The sequence below is a fragment of the Pezoporus occidentalis genome, unplaced genomic scaffold (genome assembly GCF_034315485.1).
Source record: "Pezoporus occidentalis ecotype Australia unplaced genomic scaffold, CSIRO_AGI_Poc_V1 ctg222, whole genome shotgun sequence".
Lineage (NCBI taxonomy): Eukaryota > Metazoa > Chordata > Aves > Psittaciformes > Psittacidae > Pezoporus > Pezoporus occidentalis.
The window spans coordinates 895975-915361 of record NW_026914095.1 but is presented as its reverse complement, the minus strand read 5'-3'; the positions used below and the strand labels follow the sequence as shown (position 1 = coordinate 915361).

Below are 19387 nucleotides of genomic sequence, written 5' to 3'. Positions count from 1 at the left end.
TGCCATGCACGGAAGAAGCAATTCAGGCAAATAATAACACTTCACCGCAGCAGAAACACTGATACAGTACCAGGCACGAGCGACCAGTGCCACGTACAGGTCCACCACCCTACTAATGATGCACAGAGGAAAGAGGGCTTGTCCACGGTCAGCCAGGAAAGAAACTAGATTTGTCCCTTGCTTTATAAATCAGGACATACAGCTAATGTAAGCCTTGCATAAAGATTATTACCCACAGGTAAAAAAAGCCCCATTTTTTCTGGGTCAGCCTCTGACAGTGAGAATTGTACTTAAAAGACTTTCAATTGGAAGGAGAGCTGGGATATTATATTATAGCACTTCAGGAACCTTCATATATTTTACGAGCACGTTAGTGTTATTTGTTTATTTAATAGTAATGCTGAAGGATCCAATAAAATGTGAATACTTGCACTACCAAGAACATAATGGCTTCCCATAACATTTTATACACATAAGAAATTCAAAACTCCTAAGTAATCATCATGAGAAGTGGATTTTCATGACTAATGTCAGGAGGCACCTACTGATATGCACATGCTGTAATGTAGAGAGTGACTTCCTCCCTTATTTGCATTAATGACAATTTCCATAAAAAATACATTACATATATAAAAAAAATCCTTTACAGCTGCTGTATGTTGAAACTGTGATTCATTTGGAATTACTGTGGTCTGAGCATGGCAATCTGTAACAATAGAAACACATTCCCAAAGCCTTGCTGCTCAGGTGCTCCATCCATATTGGAAATACCCACAGAAGCTCTGAAAAGGAAAGGTTTGGGATTGCATAGACATGTTCATGGAATAAAACATCAGGAAGGTGCTTAGCAGCTCAAGGAAAGGTCTCACAACCTATTTTCCTCTTTCCTGGCATAACAGTTTGGTATAAAAGACTGCATGAAACTCTGCATAACAGGCCTGGAAAATAACTTGTTCTAAACTGAAAATGAAAGAGAAACACCACATATTTTATGCTATCATAAAGCTTTTTCTGCAGGTTTGCTGGGACTGACACTACATCTAATTGCTAATAAAAGTAATTTCTTCTTCAGATGGTAAATGATGCATGCAAAATAGCTTGGTGAATCAGATCTACCTTTTATTTAAATATTAACAGAGATTTCATGTTTCTTCTCTTCCAGTGAATGACATGCCAGCACAGGGATGTGAAGTTGAGCAACAGCAGTCGAGCAGTTCAAGCAGGTGAAATAAGCCACATGCAGCTGTGCAAGACTCACTCAAATGGTGCTCACAACAGTACATGTGCTTGTGTCCACACTACCAGTCCAACCTCATCTTAGATCCCTTTCATTCCTGTCCAAGGAAAATGATGTGTCTTTTTTTTTTTCTCCCCAGAGAATAAGCTTTTTTAAAGGGTCTCTTCCAGTGTAAATCAGGGGAATTCCACTGCCATCAGTGAAGCAGCAATGACTTATATTCATCATTTCTTCATGACCTTGCAAGCCACTGAGTGATTAGCAACACGGATGGCTCAGAAGTAATACTTGTGTCCTCCCAGTGGAAATAGAAAAAGCCTCTCCAAGATTCCAGTATGGTGGAGACACTGTTACTAAAACTCACCAAAAAAAAATATTAATCTCTCTTGATTAAAGTGCAGGTTTATTTCTTGACCATATTTACTTTATTGGAGCCATGCAGCTATTCATATTCATGTTTAATTGTGCACCCGCTGTTCTATTAACTTAATGTGGCTTTAGTAAATAGTTTGTGTAGAACTTTGGGAATCACAGAGATCCTCTTGTGATTACCAAGACTATCACAAATGGCAGTGGTCGCTAGCATGCCTAGGAATGGTTGTGGGAGAATGTACTTGGGTATAGAATCTTGGACATAGAATAGAATTGTCTGAGTTGGAAGGGATGTTAAATATCAACTAGTGCCACCCCCCTGCCAAAGGAAGAGACACCTGCCACTAGATTAAGTTGCACAAAGCTCCATCCAACCTGGCCTTGAAAGGGGAACCAGGGATGGGACAGCCACAGCTTCTTTGGGCAAACCTGTTCCAGTGCCTCAGCACCCTCACAGTGAAGAATTTCTTCCTAATACCTGACCTAAATCTTTCATTTTAAAGCCATTACCCCTTATCTATCACTACATGCCCTTGTAAAAAGGGCAGCTTTCCAGCTTTCTCATACACTGTTTTTAAGCACTGCAAGGCTGCTCTCCAAGTCTCTTAGCTTGTCTTCAAAAGGAGGTGCTCCAGCCCTCTGATTGTTTTTGTGGCCCTCCTCTGGACTCACTCAAGCCTGTCCATATTCTCCTTATGCTGGGGACCCTGGAGATGGATGCAGTACTGCAGGTGGGGTCTCAGGAGAGCCCAGTAGAGGGGCAGGATCACCTCCCTCAGTCTGCTGGTCACACTTGTTTTGATGCAGCCCAGGATATGTTTGGGTTTTTGGGCTGCAAGTGCACACTGTTGGCTCATGTTGAATTTCTTGTCAAGTAAAACTCCAAGTCCTTTTCTTCAGGGATGCTCTCAAGTCATTCTCTGTCCAGCCTGTATTTGTGATTGGGACTGCTCTGAACCAGGTGCAGGACCTTACACTTGGCCTTGCTGAACTTCCTGAAGCTGGCATTGGCCCACCTCTGAAGGTCCCTCTGGATGGCATCCCTTCCCTCCAGCATGAGGACTGTACCATCCAGCTTGGTGTCATCAATGTCTGTGAGCTTTGCATAGCCTAAGACTTTCCCCAAGAGATGCTCTTCATTTGCATCACCAATATGAAGTCAACAGGCAAATAAGTTGAGCAGTGTTTACTACCTGCTTCCTGCTCTCAAGTCTTGCCCTCTCTAATCTTGTGATAGAGCACAGGTAGCTTTATCATAGAACTATAAATACCACTGAAACTCATGTTTCTGAAAGACAGGTCACAGTAATTTTCTTTGTGGCAGCAGCACTGCATTTAGACACTAAGTGAATTGCTCACCTGCCTGCCAATTTCAACAGAAGTATATTTGGGGAAATCCTCTAGACATAATTAAACTGGAGTAACATCCACCTGCAGACACGCAGAGGCTAAATAGTAAGTGGTAACTCAGCCCCAGGGGCAGGTATTCAGACAAGAATCTCACTCTGAGAAATGGCTTTGGCCCTAACTTGTACCTGCTCGATGCATTAACCAATGTCTTCAAGCTGCTTGGGTTACGGATGAGCTTGTCCAACATGCTGACGATTTCATCAAACTTGGGCCTGCTGTTGCGGTCTTTCTGCCAGCAGTCGAGCATTAGCTGGTACAGAGCAGCAGGGCAGTCCATGGGACTTGGCAGGCGATAGCCTTCCTCCACAGCTTTAATCACCTATGGGAGACAAAACACAGGGCTGATGGCTTGCTTTTCTTCCTCTCGTCTTTTCCCCAAATGCAAACTGACTTAAACAGAGAACTCTGGGACCACCAATATGCTCAAGCAAAATCCCACAACTCCCCAGCTCCACACACAAGAGGCAAACCCAGAAAACTTCACTGCTTTTCATACTGTCTACGGAATGCGTTGAATAACTTAGGTTTTGGTCACTGCAAAATGAATCCAGAAAGCCACAGCACTGCTGCAACTGGGAGGGCAGATTGTCATGTCTCACTTGTTCAAAGCTCAGCCGAAGGCTGTAGGTTATATACCAGGAAACTCCCAGAGCCTACCCTAAGTCCATGAAAAGCAGCCTACAGGGCTTTCTGGCATCTTCTTGAAGTACAGTGATTTTATTTATTCAGATGTTGGCTTCTTTCTAAATGAAAAAGCATGTGCTAGACCACAAATTTGTATTACAGTAATAAAAGTCTGACTGCATTTCAAAAGAGACTTTGAATGCTAATTGATGGATGGATTCAAGGCAGAGGCAGAATAACCATCTCATATATCATTCAATACTGTCTGGGTCTAGTTGTTTCTTAGTGTGGCCACATTTCTGCCAGGAATTTAAAATGTCAGCCCAAAAGTATATAAATTAAAACCAGGGGAGGGTTGTTGCACTGATTTCAGATACAAACCGTCTCTGGTTCGGTACCTTAAACAAGTGGTATGCACATGTGCTGCTGTCCCTCTTGAAAGGCAGAAATGGATAAATGAGGGGAGAATTGAAGAAAGCAACTTGTTTTTTCCCAGTTTGGGGCAGATTTACAGCAGGGCTTCAAGCTCAGCAGTTCTCATTTAGAACCATGACGACTTTCAGGAGAACACAGCTTGTGTTTCAAGCCACAGGGGTCTGTGCTCATGCCAAGAGTCTCGGCAGCCCATCTTCACACCCTCTACTCCCAAGATTCCTTGTCCAAAAGGAGCTGGAAGCAGCTATTTGCAATGTGGAAAACCACAGCGCTTGACTGCTTGACTCCAAGAGCTACATCAGATACTATTCATTCTAGGCACCATCTCATGATTTGAAAACATCCTGTGTTCAAAAAGAAGGTGCTGTGGTTAGCATGGAAGTTGTTTTCTTGATCTTTAGTCTCTATACATGCAGTACAGGAAGAGCCGTGTCGAGCTGGCATTGCATTTCAGAAGGCTCTGAAATTCAGGACCACATGTATCACTTTAAAATTATCCTCCACCACACAGCTTCTTGCCAAGTGGAGGCGTCTCAGGAATGAGCTGGGCTGGCTGAGCAGCAGTAGCAGGAACCTTAAACTCCCTACGGATGTATGTAGTTGAGAAGTAGGCGAGGCTTTGTAATCTTCTCCAAATGCAGTGAGCACATCTGAAGATTTGGCCCACAAGACCTGCAGTGCTTTTGTGCCCATTTAAGATTTCATCTGTCAGTAGAGCAGTTGCACTGCTTTCTACCTAACCTGTGCTTGCAAAGTAGTCTCTTCGATGACCTGGCTCTTGCTCGCAACATCAGAAACCAGCCCCACCACACTATGCTATCTGCACTGTCTGTTCTTCACATCATGCTTTTCAGCTAGTCCCTGATACTAGATTTGTAGCTGCCCTATTAAAAAAAAGCCTCAGTGTGGCACAGCCACAAGAATATTATTTGCTGTGTCCACATCTGTATTTATAGCAATAACGGCTCATCTTCCAGGTGTAGGAGAAAGAAAATAGTAGCAAGACAGGGAGTAGACCATCTGGCACCAGCTCAGAATATCTGAACTACATCTGCAGTAGGGTTGTGCATGTTTGATATTCCTGGCAGTAAGTAACATCACAATCAATGTCTTTAACTTGATTTACAGGATGTCGTTTGTTCTAGCAATACAATGTAAATGGCATCAAAGCACTGTGAGGAGCTAGGATACTGAAATAGACTCTTGCATCTAAAGGTGCCTTGGGGGTCTGGCATTAAAAGGAGCAAAAGAAGGAAGCAACAGAGACCAAGTCACTTGTAGCCACCACAATAGTTAGAAAATAAGAAAGTGGCACATTCGCTGTTCCATTCATCAGTGTATACTGCTTTGTAAGACTTGAAGAGCTAAGATTTGCACCCAAGGAGGCATTTTTGTCCCTGTTCTTCTTCTGAACAAACACTACTCACTTATGGATTGGGGTCACTGAACTGGGTGTTTGGGAGATGATGATTTGGGATAGTCTATTCCAGTAAATCAAAGCAACAGTTCTAGCTTTCTTTTCATAAAACTACCAGTGTGAATACTAAAAAGCAACCACTGTGATCATTTAGCTTAGCAGCCTGTGTAACACGCCACAGAATTCCTCCCAACAATTCCTGCATCAAAGCCTTATCTTGTGGTCAAGTCAAAGCGTATCTTTAGAAGGTCATTCAGAAACTAGCATGACTCTAAACCATGGTCTGTAGCCTTTACAGTAACAATGCTGCCTGCCCTACAGCACTGCATCTCCTTTAAAGCAATCCAGCTGTAACATGGTGAGAATCATTTTGTTCATTACTGACTGTGCTTGCAAACAATGTGATTTAATTACAGCCTATGCAACAAGAAACTCCTGTGCAATGGAGTCCGAAATTCATGTGAGTAGAGACCCCATGTCCTCCGTATGAAAGCTAAAGCTGTATTTAACACCACTGATTCTTCTGTCAAGACAAGCAGGGGAGGAAAGAAGAGGCAGCCTTCAGAAGATGGAGAAGGAAGCCATAAATCACATAAGAAACATGCCACAGCACTGAATCAAGTTTCATAAGCCTCCAGCATCCAGGCACTTGCCACCTTCAGAGGCAGAGGTAACCCAAGCAAAACCTGAGCAGAACTGATGCTCATAAACATTTCACCAGTCTTCTACTTTCTGCTGCTAAAGAAACCAATCCCTCATCCACTTCCCTTCAGGCAAGCATGAAATTCGTCGTGCCCCACAGTGCATGGAGGCATTTGGGCTTTTCAGAACAGTTCTGCAAAGTGTGGATATTCATAGCAGCATGGTCCAGACATGGGACTTCCCCGGCCACAGAGCCTTATTTTACTGGCACCAGCTTGAATCTTAGCCTGGCATTTACTGAACAACATCTGTGCTATGCTGAGGCATCAGCATTAAAGACAGTTACAGAGCTCAGTGTGACAAAAAAAGCTTGGCTCTCAATTGCTGCATTCTCCGCACAGGCTATGGAAAAAAGTCTCTGTATTTGACTGAGATAAATCCCTACGTAAATACATGCTGCGTTACCAAACTCCCTGCAAACGTGACAGCTTCGGCAGTGCAGGAGTGGTGGGGCAGTCATGCCAAACAACAAGCTTGTCTCCCTGGCAAGAAGCATGGCGTGACCGTCTCAAAGGTACCACTCATTTCCACGCCTGGACTCAAACTGAGACGAGACAGCAGCTTGGCGTGACAGGTAGTAACGGTAGTAACATCCACTGATAGCAAAGGCCTGCAGAGAAACCACAGGAGAAACAGAATGCTCAGCCAGAGCCTTTGCTGCCAGTAAAATGACAGAAACTCACAGGGATGCTGCTCAAAAAAAAAAAGATGAAATATCAGGTGTTGTGACCAGAGGAAACCATGGTGGAACAATGACCTCCTTGCTTTGCCTAGCCGGCAGCAGCACCTCCACAGGCAGCAGGGCTGCAGAAATGTAGTGGAAGGTATGAGGAATGACTCTCTTTTCCACACGCAGGGGTTGCATTGTGCTCCACATCAGAAAGCTGCTTTGGGTGGCCCCGCATGCTTTATGGTGATCCCTATGTCATGCACTAACTGGCATTCTCAGAGACCTCCACACATCATGGTTCTCAGAGATATGAAGAGGAAGGTGAGGCACATAAAATCTGGCAACCCCAGACTTAAATTTTTTTAGCCTTAGACAAGGACAGATGTTTATGATGAGCTCGGGGTTGGATTTAGCCCTGCAGCAGGATGAAGGGATCCATACACAGGCTGGGATCAGAGCTGCGACAGGAGGAAGACAATGTCCCCAGGCATCTCCCTGTCTGGAGAATGCTTCAGAGGGTGGCCTTGAGGTCAGAGGCTCAAGAAAGCAGGGGCACAGGAGCAAGGGAACTTGAGGGTGCTGTACAAACAAAGCATTAAGAGCTTGCATTAGGACAGACTTACAAGATGCTCACAACAGGAACAAAACTATTCTCTTGAAATCAGCAATGCAAGGGCAACCAAGAAAGCGCTCTGGACTGCTGTCACTAGATCAAATCACCCAGCTTTTGTGCAGAGAAACAAAGCCCTTACCATGACTCCCCTGAGTTTCTGCTTTACGCGGCAGCAGGGGTTTGAACACACAATTGAAACGCTGCCAGTTTATCAGTATCTATCCCCTGGCAATCTTTGTCATTAAGCAGAAGAGGGACAGGCTCCAGCTCTAACAGCATTAGTGAAGCTCCAGCAGTCTGCTGGGGGAAGCAGGCTTGCCTCTGTGCAGACACATTTCCCTCTGCACACAGTCAGTTCTCTGCTGCTGCTGCTGCAGAAAAGAGCACCAAACGGGAAGAACATTTTTGTCAGGCATAGGGGAGCAAAGCCATTTTTACAGCAGCTCTCCTCCTCTTGTCCCCATCCTGCCTCTCTGCTTGCAGAATGAACACCAAAGCCCTCAAAGTCCCAGCACGCGGCAGCTGTCACACATGCTTACATCTTGGTTTGTCATTTCCCAGTAAGGCCTCTCGCCGTAGGACATCACCTCCCACATCACGATGCCGTAGCTCCAGACGTCACTGGCTGATGTGAATTTGCGGAAGGCAATCGCTTCGGGTGCTGTCCATCGGATGGGGATCTTCCCTCCCTAGAAGCAAAAGAAAAGGGAAAAAAAACCCAAATCAAACAAAACCAGATTGCAGAGGAGGGCAGAAAACATGCAAAGGAGGATGAAACAGAACTTCCTAGAGCATCAAGGGATGTTATTTTCTCTCTGGAAAGAGACATCGAATTTTAAAGTAAATCTGTTTGACAGCATGGGGCCCTTTTTCACATTATCTCAGCCCATAAGCATTTGTAGGCTGCCTACTAATTGGCTGTCCTGAAGGTTTGTTGTTTGAATGCTGTTTGAATGCTAGGACATGTATAGGATCAACATCTCAATTATGTTGTGCAGGTTGGTAGGGGAATACAGTTCCTCCATTTCTGAGAGCGAGCTGGGGAGGAACAGACAGCTCTGAAGCTGAGGAAGACTTTGATCTAATGTGGGATACATGCAAATTGCTGCAGAAATAATGCCTTTTCTTTTTTTAATGCAGTCCCGATCCTGCAGAGAAAGCTTCGTAGCCAGCACAGAAACCTGTGTGTGCAAAGACCAGTCGACTTGTCCTCTGCTGTGGGACTGAAAATGATGCCACAGCTGTCAAATGCGCTTTGCTGTTCCTTTTCCCCTTTTGACCATTTTAGAAATCAAGCTTCAGACCAGCTCTGAGAAGGAAGAAGGGAGGAAGAGGAAAGTTTGGATTAAGGAATACTTTTCTCGTTGGGTTTAAAGAGGTTGTCTCCCTTGATTTATTTAAAAATATATTTTACTGTGAAGTCCATCCCTTTCAGTGTTGAGCTAAGTACTGGAAGGTCTCCCTGAATGCTCCCTAACAGTGTTTGTTATTGGAAAAAGGCAGAATTTGGAATACATTTTCAAAGTAGATTTTAAAAAGTCCCTTCTTCCAATAATTCTTTATTCACAGGCCTATCAGCACATGCCTTAAGTGATGGGCCAGATTCTCAGCAGTGCCAATTAGCACATGGCAGCACATTGGAATCACAGCAGGGCTGGCCAAGAGCCCTCCAACCTGCAGGGAAACTGCAGTCCAGTCGTGCACTGAGTCCCATAGTGGGGCTGTGACTGCCAAGAGATGAAAGACCTTTCCCAGATCTCCACAGGAACTGGGAATGTGACCCAGAGCTCCCACTACCTGTTAAATAATACCCTTGGAAGAGCACACTAACAGGACAAGTCTGGGTTTGCCAATCACTGCCATGAACACTGGAAGCTCTCTCCAACCCTGTGCTGCTGAGGATGGATCCTGTTCACCCCCTGTCTGTAGTGCTGGGCTCATGTGACCTTGCACTGGGATAAGTGGGCTGAGGCCATGAAAGGATGAATAAAGGATGGAAAGGGGCAGAGCACTGAGGCTGAAGTAGCTCTTTCTCAGACTGGGGGAAATTACCTTCAACAGAGTAATGTTACAGACCATGTGCATCATTTGCAACAATATTACATGCTCACCAAAGTTTCAGAAGGGTCAAATTGTCCAGAAGACTGTGGCTTACATCCTTGCATGGGTGCCCAAGCAAAGCACTTACTCTTTCTCTTTCCTTCCTTCGGTATTCACTAAAGAGGACAGAAGGAAGCCTGGCACCTTTGCAAAGTTTACTATTCCAACTCAGGTGCTCAACATGAACTTAGTTAACATAAAGTTATTAGTTAAGTTCTGCCTTATTTGGCCACCTCCACTACGAAGTAACAGGCATTTGCAAAATTAATCTGACAACGATTAACTGGTAATACCTGGCCAAACAATTGTGCACAGTTTAAGGGCTCTGGATTTGTAGAAACCTCTTTGCTAGAAAGCCTGAATGCCAAAATTTGGCAGGAATATGTTTTACTTGTGCTCAATCATTTTCTTGAGCTCCTAACTCACCCTGGTAGTGTATGCTGCTTCGGGATCATCTTCTAGGACTCTGGAGAGGCCAAAGTCTGACACCTTGCAGACTAAGTTGCTGTTGATTAGAATATTCCTGGCAGCCAGATCTCTGTGTACGTAACCCATGTCAGACAGGTACTTCATTCCTGATGCAATGCCTCGCAGCATCCCGACCAGCTGAATGACCGTGAACTGCCCATCGTTCTTCTGCAGAAGGAAGGAGACATTTGATCAGTTAAGAGTCTCTGCACCCTCAGCATTGTGTGTGCATGAATAAACTGCAAAGGGAAGTCTCCAGGGAAGAAAAACAGGGAAATTAATAATTCATTACTCTCATGCTCTGACCATGAAGCTTTTCAAAGTTTCATTGTTTGGATTAGGATCTCTAGAAACAAAGCTAAGGAAATGTAGTTCTTTTAACTGGAGATCAAGGAACAAGCTATTTCTACTGGTGACTGATAAAGAGATGGTGACTGCGAGTGAACAAATGCAGTTATGAGTATAAAGGAAGGGGAGTGGGCTGTCTCAAAGTCAGCCAACTGAATGGCACCAAGTTGCATAGAAATCCTACCTGCAGAAGTCCATGTGTGAATATCTGGTGTTAGGGGCTCTTCCCCATGTTGCCACACCACATTTCTAACCCCTTCCCCTATCCTCCCTTCGCTAGCTCTTATGTTTAATGGAAAAACTGACAAGTCTGGGGTTTGCCATGATGTAGTGTGGATGTGCTCTTGAAACACATCAAATTTTGCAGGATAAGTTAATCATTTCCATGCAGTAGACTGCCTTCTAAAATAAACATCCTCCAATTTATTCTTATCTATTCATATCAATGTACACACCAGGTCCTTCATGATGCTGTATAAATGTAGATCAGACAACCAAGCTACTCCTGCCTCCAGACAGCGTCAACAGCTGGACCACCACCCAGCAAACATTTTCATTGATATTAACCATCTGCAAAGAACCCAAACTGCAACCAAGATCCCCCTGGAAAAAGGGTCTAAGAATTACCTTTAAAAATGTATCCAGAGAACCATTCTCCATGTATTCAGTTACTATCATTACTGGTTTGCCTGGAAAAAAAAAGTGCATGAGTTTGTCAGCATTTTATTTAAAATAACATGAACAACAATAAAGTCTTTTCATAATGCACCTGAATGCGAATATACAGCCATGCAACAGTAAATCTACAGAGACACTGCTGTCCCAGCAGGATAAAAATAGGTTTTGCCATAATATATGTAGACATAGGGGAATTGAGGAGTAGGGGATGAAAAAGAAATCCTGTATTATAGGTGGGGTACCAAGCCCTAAAGCTTATAGGCAATGTTTGAGGAAGAGGTTGCAAGGATAATCTGAAGTATCTGTGTGAGCTTGGTAACCACCAAGACTAAGACCAGGACAGAATGGTATTACATCCCTTGTAATTCAAGTAATCCCATGTGACTATCCTTGTAAACACATCTGGAAGAAAGAATAGGAATATTTATGCTGCAGAACAAAAGCAAGTTAAGTATGGAATGAGTTGAGTGGAAATCAAAATAAAAGTTCTTAACAAAAGACCTGGTCTCCTATTGTTGACAGGAATAATAATGTTTTTCCAAATCCATTTGATTAATTTTCATCCCCGAGTCATTTTAATGGTAATTTTATATAGTTTTTGCTCAGATTTTATACCTAATTTCTCGCTAGCTTGCCACAATGACATAGCAATAATTAATGTGGTGTGCTCCAGCCCTTGTAAATTCAATGAAATCTTATAAGCACACGTAAATTATTTTTTATTTAAATCAATTTCCATTAGCTAGCATGAAGCACAGACAAAAGAGGAACTGTCAATTATTTGTAAAGTGCATTATAAATGTTTTTCATAGAAATGATCAACAAGAGTTGCTGCATGTCATAACATGCACATGAAGGTAAATGCTCCTAAAAATCAGCACGTTCTACCATTTAGATTGATCTTAATCTTCCCACTTTCCTGTTATCTTAACTATTTGCCTAATTTACTGCTTAATTATCCACATAATAAAGGTAATTGTAAACTTGTCAATCAAAACACTCATTGTGCAGATACTATTTTTGCAGCATGAGGGACCTGAGCTGCTTCAGTTCTTTTAAGCTAATATCACTGTTTCTGCCTGAGCTTCTAAGCTTCCTGAAAGTATTACTTTTGATATGAAAAGTGCACCCTGGGGACATGAAAAATACCCTTAATTCCCAAAAGAAATAATGGGCTCCATCTTCAAGAATGACAGCTGTCTGTCTATGCACATGGGCTGCATGCAAGAGGAAGGAGAGATCTCATGCAATGTTCCCATAGGTTGGCAAACACATCAGTAACTACACAGGGAAGGAAAATACCAGGTATACCTCATTTTTTTTTTTTTTTTATTTTTTGCTTTTAAACATTAAACCGTGTCCTGGGTTCAGCAGTAGCAGTCATTTTTCTCCTTCTTAGTAGCTGGTGCAGTGCTGTGTTTTTGACTTTAGCCTGAGAATGACGCTGGTAACACCAAAGTTTTCAGTTGTTGCTAAGTAATGCTTACTCTGACCAAGGACTTTTCAGCTTTTCATGATCTCCCAGTGAGGAGGAGCACAAGAAGCCAAGAGGAAGCAGAGACAGGACACCTGACCCAAACTAGCCAAAGGGATATTCCATACCACAGCATGTCATACACAGTATATAAACTGGGGGCAGTTACCCAGAAGGCCAAGATCACTGCTCGGGTCAGGCTGGGTATCGGTTGGCAGGTGGTGAGCAGTTGTATTCTCTTCCCTTGATATTTCCTTTATCATTATTATTATTGGTGGTAGCAGCAGTGATTTGTGTTATACCTTAGTTGCTGGACTGTTCTTATCTCAACCCGTGGGATTTACATTCTTTCGATTCTCCTCACCATCCCTTCAGGAGCAGGGGTGGAACAAGAGGGGGAACGAGCGAGCAGCTGCGTGGTTCTGAGTTATCGGCTGGGCTTAAACCATGACAAACCCTCAACTGTAGCATGAGGTCCCTTATCTGACACTGCAAGGCAGCATTGCAGCGAGACAGCATCTTGTTACGTGACCATTCTGGAGGACCTTCAGACTCCTGCCTTTGGTTGCCATCAGAGAAAAGAAAATAGGATTTCTGGCACTTATGTTTCATTACCTGACTGCTGCAGGTTGACAGTAACTGTGGTATAAATTAGCCCCATATCCAAAAGCATGGAATTAAAAGATACAAATAGAGTATTTTTCAACAAAGTAAATTAAAAGTAAACAGTGGCCCTTCTAAAGCAGTAGGCTGATTCTCAGTATCAGTAGGGCTCCCTCCTGGCATTACAAGGCCATAAAATGTGTGTAGATGTCATTCACATCAGTGTACTAATGCAATGCACACACCTTCAGTGCAACCAAAAGGATGCAAATGAAAACAGGACTGTCGTTACCTTTGTAAAGCAGAAATAGCTAAGGGCTTGTCTGCACAGGGACAATGAAGATGATTAGTCCAAATTAACTAAGGTGTGCATTTGAACTAGATTAGTTAAATGGTATTAAGCCCCTGTGTGGATATTCTCATTCAGAATTAAAAATGGCCTAATTCAATTTAACTTAATTTACTTCCAAAGTAAATCATGATGCAGCAAAGACATTTTACCCTAAAGATCTGAATCTACAACAGCCCAATGACTAAAATACTGCAGGGAAAAAGAAGTTAAACAATACTTGGAGATAGCAACATAGATTGGGATTCATAAAAGCTGTTTTGGTCCATTTAAAAGAAAATAAAAAAGCTGGGAAGATGCTCCAAATGCCTGATGGAAAAAAATTTGAGTGCAGTAAACGAGCATTTACTCAGCTAATGAGGAGCTCACGGTGAACATGTGTCCTTGCATCCAAACTACTGTTGCCCCAAGTCCAACTTAGAAGCAAAACTCCCAGCACTGCCATGGCCTTTGGAGCAGACAGCCACATTATATAAAAGAAACCTCACTAGGGAGGCACATCCTCTCTAAAGTGGGATTCCCACCCATCCCCTGAGGCCTCAGCAGACAGAAAGACTCAAGCCTGTGTCAGCAGTAGCGTTTATGAATGTATAATCATGACTAGCTTCTTGCCCAATATCCCGCATCCCTGCAGTGCTAGAAATGGGAGCTTTTATGCATTAAGGGGTATACAGGGAGACCCTGAGAGATCTTCATATTTATTCAATTTTCGGGGAGAAACCTATCTTGGTTATTTTTTTCTTTTCTTGAAAGTTTTAGGAAATGCAATTTCAAGGAAAAATGCAAGAAAAGGCTTTTGATTGCAAAATAGCAAATTTTGGAGATGCTGACTCTGATGAATGACAAACGGCACTAACCATAGCCACATGGCCCCAAACAACAGCATTTGAACAGTAGTAGCTAAGCTCTGACATCACCAATCATGAAGAAAAGGGGGAAGAGATTCTTCTGCCCTTATCTTTAATGAATACAGTAATTTAGAGAAGAACTGGGCTGCGAAAGCTATGGAAGATTATTTTGCTAACTGAGCAGTCAGACCTTAGTAACTCTCATGCTTACATGTTTTGCCAGCCATTTCACATTTTCCCCAAGCCTTCAACCCCTCTCATAATCTATATGCCAGCATCAGCAGCAACTATAATTATGGGCATCACCAGCAGATCCCAGAGGGAGCTTGCCTTAATTGTGGTTGTTGCCCTGTTGTCTTCAGCTACATTGCTGTCCTTCTTCTCTGTTTCTGGAAAGGAAATCTTCTGCTAACTTCTGTCCTTGCTCACATGCCCTGTGAGTGATCACAAGGCTCAGCACTACCCTCCTGTGGGCTTTGCTTCAGTAGTTTCTCAAAATATAATGGCTGGAAATCATCAGGAATTGGCGGGTTTTCTTTTTTAATATATTTATTTACTTTTCCCAGACTCTTGGTAGCAAAATCCTCCCTGTTTGCCTGCTAGGGAAATTGCTTCTTGGCACATCTTTGCTCACTCTGGAGCCCACGTGGTTTGAAAAGCAAACAAATAACGGCAGGAATAAGAAGTAAGCCTTCTCAAAAAGCTTAGCGGGTGGCTTAGCATCACTGCGTTCAAAATGGTTTTGCATTTTGCAGGCAGTAGGTGCTGCTGAACTACTTACAAGGCAGCAGTCAGGCAGTACACTTCAGACATCCCAGGCTTACTGTTGTCTCCATCACCTGTCCACTGCCTGAGGCTGGCAAACCGTATAATCTCCTATTTCTGTCTCATTTAATTTTGGGCTTCTGAAGAGGGATTGCCTCTTAGGCCATGCGCACCATGCCTAAGCGAGGCAAGGTTTGCAGAGGGAGTTAACGTTTCTTATCGGTTTATCCATTATCTATCCTTTCTAGCTGAAAGAACACCAACATCGTTTGGGCCCAAAACCTCTTTACAATGTTGGGGAACTTGTTCTTGTCTGGACCTACAGGGTATGAGGTAAAGCGAATTCACTGCTTTGTGAGAAATTAGGAAAGGCACAGTCAAACACGTTACCCAAGTCTTACTTCCTCCCCTCACCCAACTCTCCCATCAGCCAGAGTTCCAGAAGAGCAGTCCACAGAACTTGTACCTACTTTTTGTTACAACACCTTCCAGGTGGATGATGTTGGGGTGGTCGAACTGCCCCATGATGCTTGCTTCTCCCAGGAAATCTCGCCTCTGTTTCTCCGTGTAGCCCACCTTCAGAGTTTTGATAGCCACTGGAAACTCGCGCTTTCCCTGCAGCTTCAGCCGCCCACTGCAGACTTCCCCAAATTCACCTTCAGAACAAAATCAGAAAGAATGGGATCACGTGGAAGGAATGCATGGCACGTGTCCATCTACAGCAAGCAGTCCAGCCCTTATAGACAACTGATCAAAAGCACGCAGGGCTGTTCCACAGTCACAGATGTGGAAAGCTGAACATCACAGTGATCACCCTCTCAGTCAGTGTACCACAAGCCAAGAAACTCATAGACACACACACAAAAAAAAAACAAAAACAAAAAACAAACTAGGAAGAAAAAAGTCATTTTCCTATATTTAAAGAGCTATGTTCCATAGTCTATTGGGTTTTTTCCTAATTTTGTCTAGTAGATGAAAGAGTCCTATCACATCCTATATCATCGCCCTGTGTAGACAGCTTGCGTAAAACACAAGCTACTTGCTTCTTAACCTTCCTTTAGTAAGTTACATAGATGGAATGCTGTTAGCCTTTCACAGCAACATATATTTTTATGGACTATAAACCCTTTCTGATTTTATGACCCAAAATGGATTTTTTTTCTTTTTTTTTCTGGTGAACAGTAAATTACCTCCAAAACCATAATTTCAGAGGATAGAAAATATTCCTAAGGTTGGATGCAAGTCCAAACAAACAGCTTAACTAGAAAGAAAATGGGAGTTGCTTCTTTTAACCAAGGAAGTTGAAAGCTTTGGACTTTGGTTTGTGGTTTTTTTTTTTGTAGTTGACTTCTTATTCTTACTTTTTGTTTTGAGACTGACCTTAATGGGGAGGAGAAAAAGGTTAAAATGGTGAAAAGAACCTGAACCCTTAGCATCCATCAAAATAACTCAGCTTGGCTGAAATGTGACCATTTTGTGCCATTTGCAGTTCAGTCCCTGAGTTTCAAAACTGCAGATAATGGCAGGTTTTGTTTCACACTTCAGCTGGAACATACTCTCCATCACTTGCAGGGTACCTAACAGCACAAGTATTTCACGACCATTCCTTGAGTTCTTGTGTTAAGAAAGCCAACCCTCTATGCTGCTAAGGATCATGAAATGCATTTCCATACCAGCTCCAATAACTCTTTCAATGGTTATGCATGAAGCTTCAATCTCCTTAGCAAACTCATGGACAGCTTGGTTAGGGTCCTCATAGGTGTGGGGGTCAATGTAGGTCCTTACTCCAGGCAGCTTAACTGGAAACACAAATTAAAAGCATGAATGGCACATGGCATGACAGAGGATGGGCAATAGACATTCCTGTCCTTTGCACTTTGCTGGAAAAGCAGGAAAACTGCAGCAGGGAATGTTATTTCTATAAAGAAAATAAATAACTTTATCGGAAAATGACATTCAGTTTATATGTAACATACATGTAACTTCATTTGTTTAGAAAAGCACATGACACTGCTGAGCTGGAATGATGCACAGCTAAAATTCCCTCTCAGTGCTGTGTAAAGGGCTGGTCCAGGGTCTGGTACAAAAGGACCCTTTTCTGGATCTGGAAAGGGTATGCCAGGAGGAAAAGTACAAAAAGCTAAAAGTTAAGTGAACAATTTGCAGAGCAAGTTGGACAGATGGGGGGTGATGAAGACCTGCAATAAATTATGCCCTACTAGTCACAGATTAGGTCATTAATCAGCCACATTATTTCAGACAGAATTACTGAGATAGAAATGAACTGAATGTTTGCAGTGCAAATCCTGTGGGTTGTACCAATATAAATATAATCAATAGCAGGCTTTTTCTGCAGGACGTGAGAGGAAAAAGAACTATTTTCATTATCCATATTATAAGTTTATTTTGACAATCATTAAAGTTACTCACATGAAGAACTGCTCATCAGTCTAATGAGACAGCTACATTACACTGTGGCTTTTAATTGATTTGCTTCCTGCTGCCTTCATTACACAGCACTAATGGAAATTTGACTTTCACAAGATGTGTTTGCCTTTTCCACCCCAAAAGGCACCTTGCTGTTACCCATTCCCAGTTCCCACAGCACCGTACAAAGGAATGCTTTTCAAACAACACTGTCTTTGGGTGTTCAGAAGGACTGACAGTAACCATGAGCTGTATTTTCTAGCATCACCACAAAGGGTTTCGTATACAAGGGCATTAACACAGAATTTCTGAAAACTTCCTAGGAGCAAGATGTAGGCATTACTTCTCATGCCTCTGCAGAGGCATCCAAAGCAAAGAGTAAATGTGGGTTTGGTCCTTATGGCCACCTATGGGGGGTGGAGTAAGGGTTTCAAGCAGGTATTCTGGACTGACAAGTCCAGACCAGAAAAATGTAAAGTTGTTATGCGCTGACTGGGCAAAATTAATAGCACCTTGGGTCACACAGCAAAGACAGAGGACAGGAGAAAATGTCTTGCTAGAGAGATCTGTTGGAAGTGTACAGGTGTGGATAACTGGGCACATATAAGGCCTGTTCAAATGTTCAGTTCTCCATGGAGCTTAGAGCAGGGGCAGATGTGGACTTACAAAATAGCAGAGCAAAAAAATCTTCTGTGAATTACCAGCAAACCCAAAATTTAAAACAAACAAAACACAAAAAATCCTTCCCTAAACCAAACCAAAGAAAACCCTCTCAGTTGTATGTCTTACTGCTACTGAAAGTCAAAAACACATACGTGTGTGTTTGATCTTTACTCACTGTGGCCATTATGAAAATGCATCTTTTCTTCTTCTGGATCTTGTTTAGCCTTGCTATAACCACATCTCCTGGAAAAAAAAAACGACAAACAAACAGAAGAGTGTTTTTGTCTCTTGTATGGCAGAACCCCACTCTTTACTTCAAATCACACAAAGCACAGAAACCCAGAGCAGCGATAAACCCAACCTCTCTAGCAGCTGTATTGCTGCTGTCCCAGTTTTAGCTCATCAACTACTTGCAATTTCCCTAACGGGATTTAGGGCCCAAGGCCCACTGATTTTCAATTGGACTTGTGTTTGCAAATCCCACAGATGATTCTGAACAACTTCACTCTACTATACATCTAATTCAACTATTATTAAGAAGACAAGAAGGCAAGGACAGGAAGGACATTGGAAGGGGAATGGGATGAAACATCAGAATCACAGAAGCAAGATCTACTGGACCACAGAGCTTTTTGCAGGCACCATGTTGTATGCATTGCATGCTCCCCTCCATCCACTGTCCACTTGCATAGAAATTTAAATTTCGATACTTTAGAAAAAAGCCCTGTGTAAATATTATACATGTAAAACCTTAAACACATGCAAAATAATGGCTTACAAAGCAAAAAAAAACCCCAAACCATTGCCTCAGTGCCTTCAAGGGTCTCCTATGTATTTCTGGGTTTGAAGGGGTTTTCGGCATGTCTCCTATCTATGCAGGGAAGCTACAATTCATGCAATCCCCTCTGCCCAGCACCAGTAAAGATGGAAAAAGACATGCAGTCACTGCCTGATTGATTGCTCCCATGTTAGCACCCGGCAGTTGCAAAGATACTGCTGAATCCTAGCCATAGAGTTGCAACCACAGCCATATGAGAGTCGTACCTTCCACAGGACATCTTCCTCATATTAGCCTTTGGCTGCTCTTCCCTGACTCGTCCTTCACTCTTCTCACTGGTTCTCTAGGCAATGTTATTGCATTAGCATTAACTGAATGCTTTGGTGGCATTTATGAGATCTGCTTC

General features: G+C 42.9%; 1 protein-coding gene across 9 annotated transcripts in view; it reads right to left on the bottom strand.

Annotated features, from left to right (window-relative positions):
* EPHA5 (EPH receptor A5) overlaps positions 1–19387 on the bottom strand; it is a 200500-nt gene that overhangs the window by 12389 nt on the left and 168724 nt on the right. For all 9 annotated transcript variants that reach the window (XM_062620652.1, XM_062620655.1, XM_062620654.1 and 6 more), the window contains 7 exons: positions 18379–18446; positions 16787–16912; positions 15584–15769; positions 11024–11085; positions 10007–10216; positions 8020–8169; positions 3145–3338 (listed from right to left, as the gene is read on the bottom strand). In XM_062620652.1, the coding sequence (XP_062476636.1) occupies positions 3145–3338; positions 8020–8169; positions 10007–10216; positions 11024–11085; positions 15584–15769; positions 16787–16912; positions 18379–18446 (996 nt within the window). The remainder of the gene's footprint in view (positions 1–3144; positions 3339–8019; positions 8170–10006; positions 10217–11023; positions 11086–15583; positions 15770–16786; positions 16913–18378; positions 18447–19387) is intronic.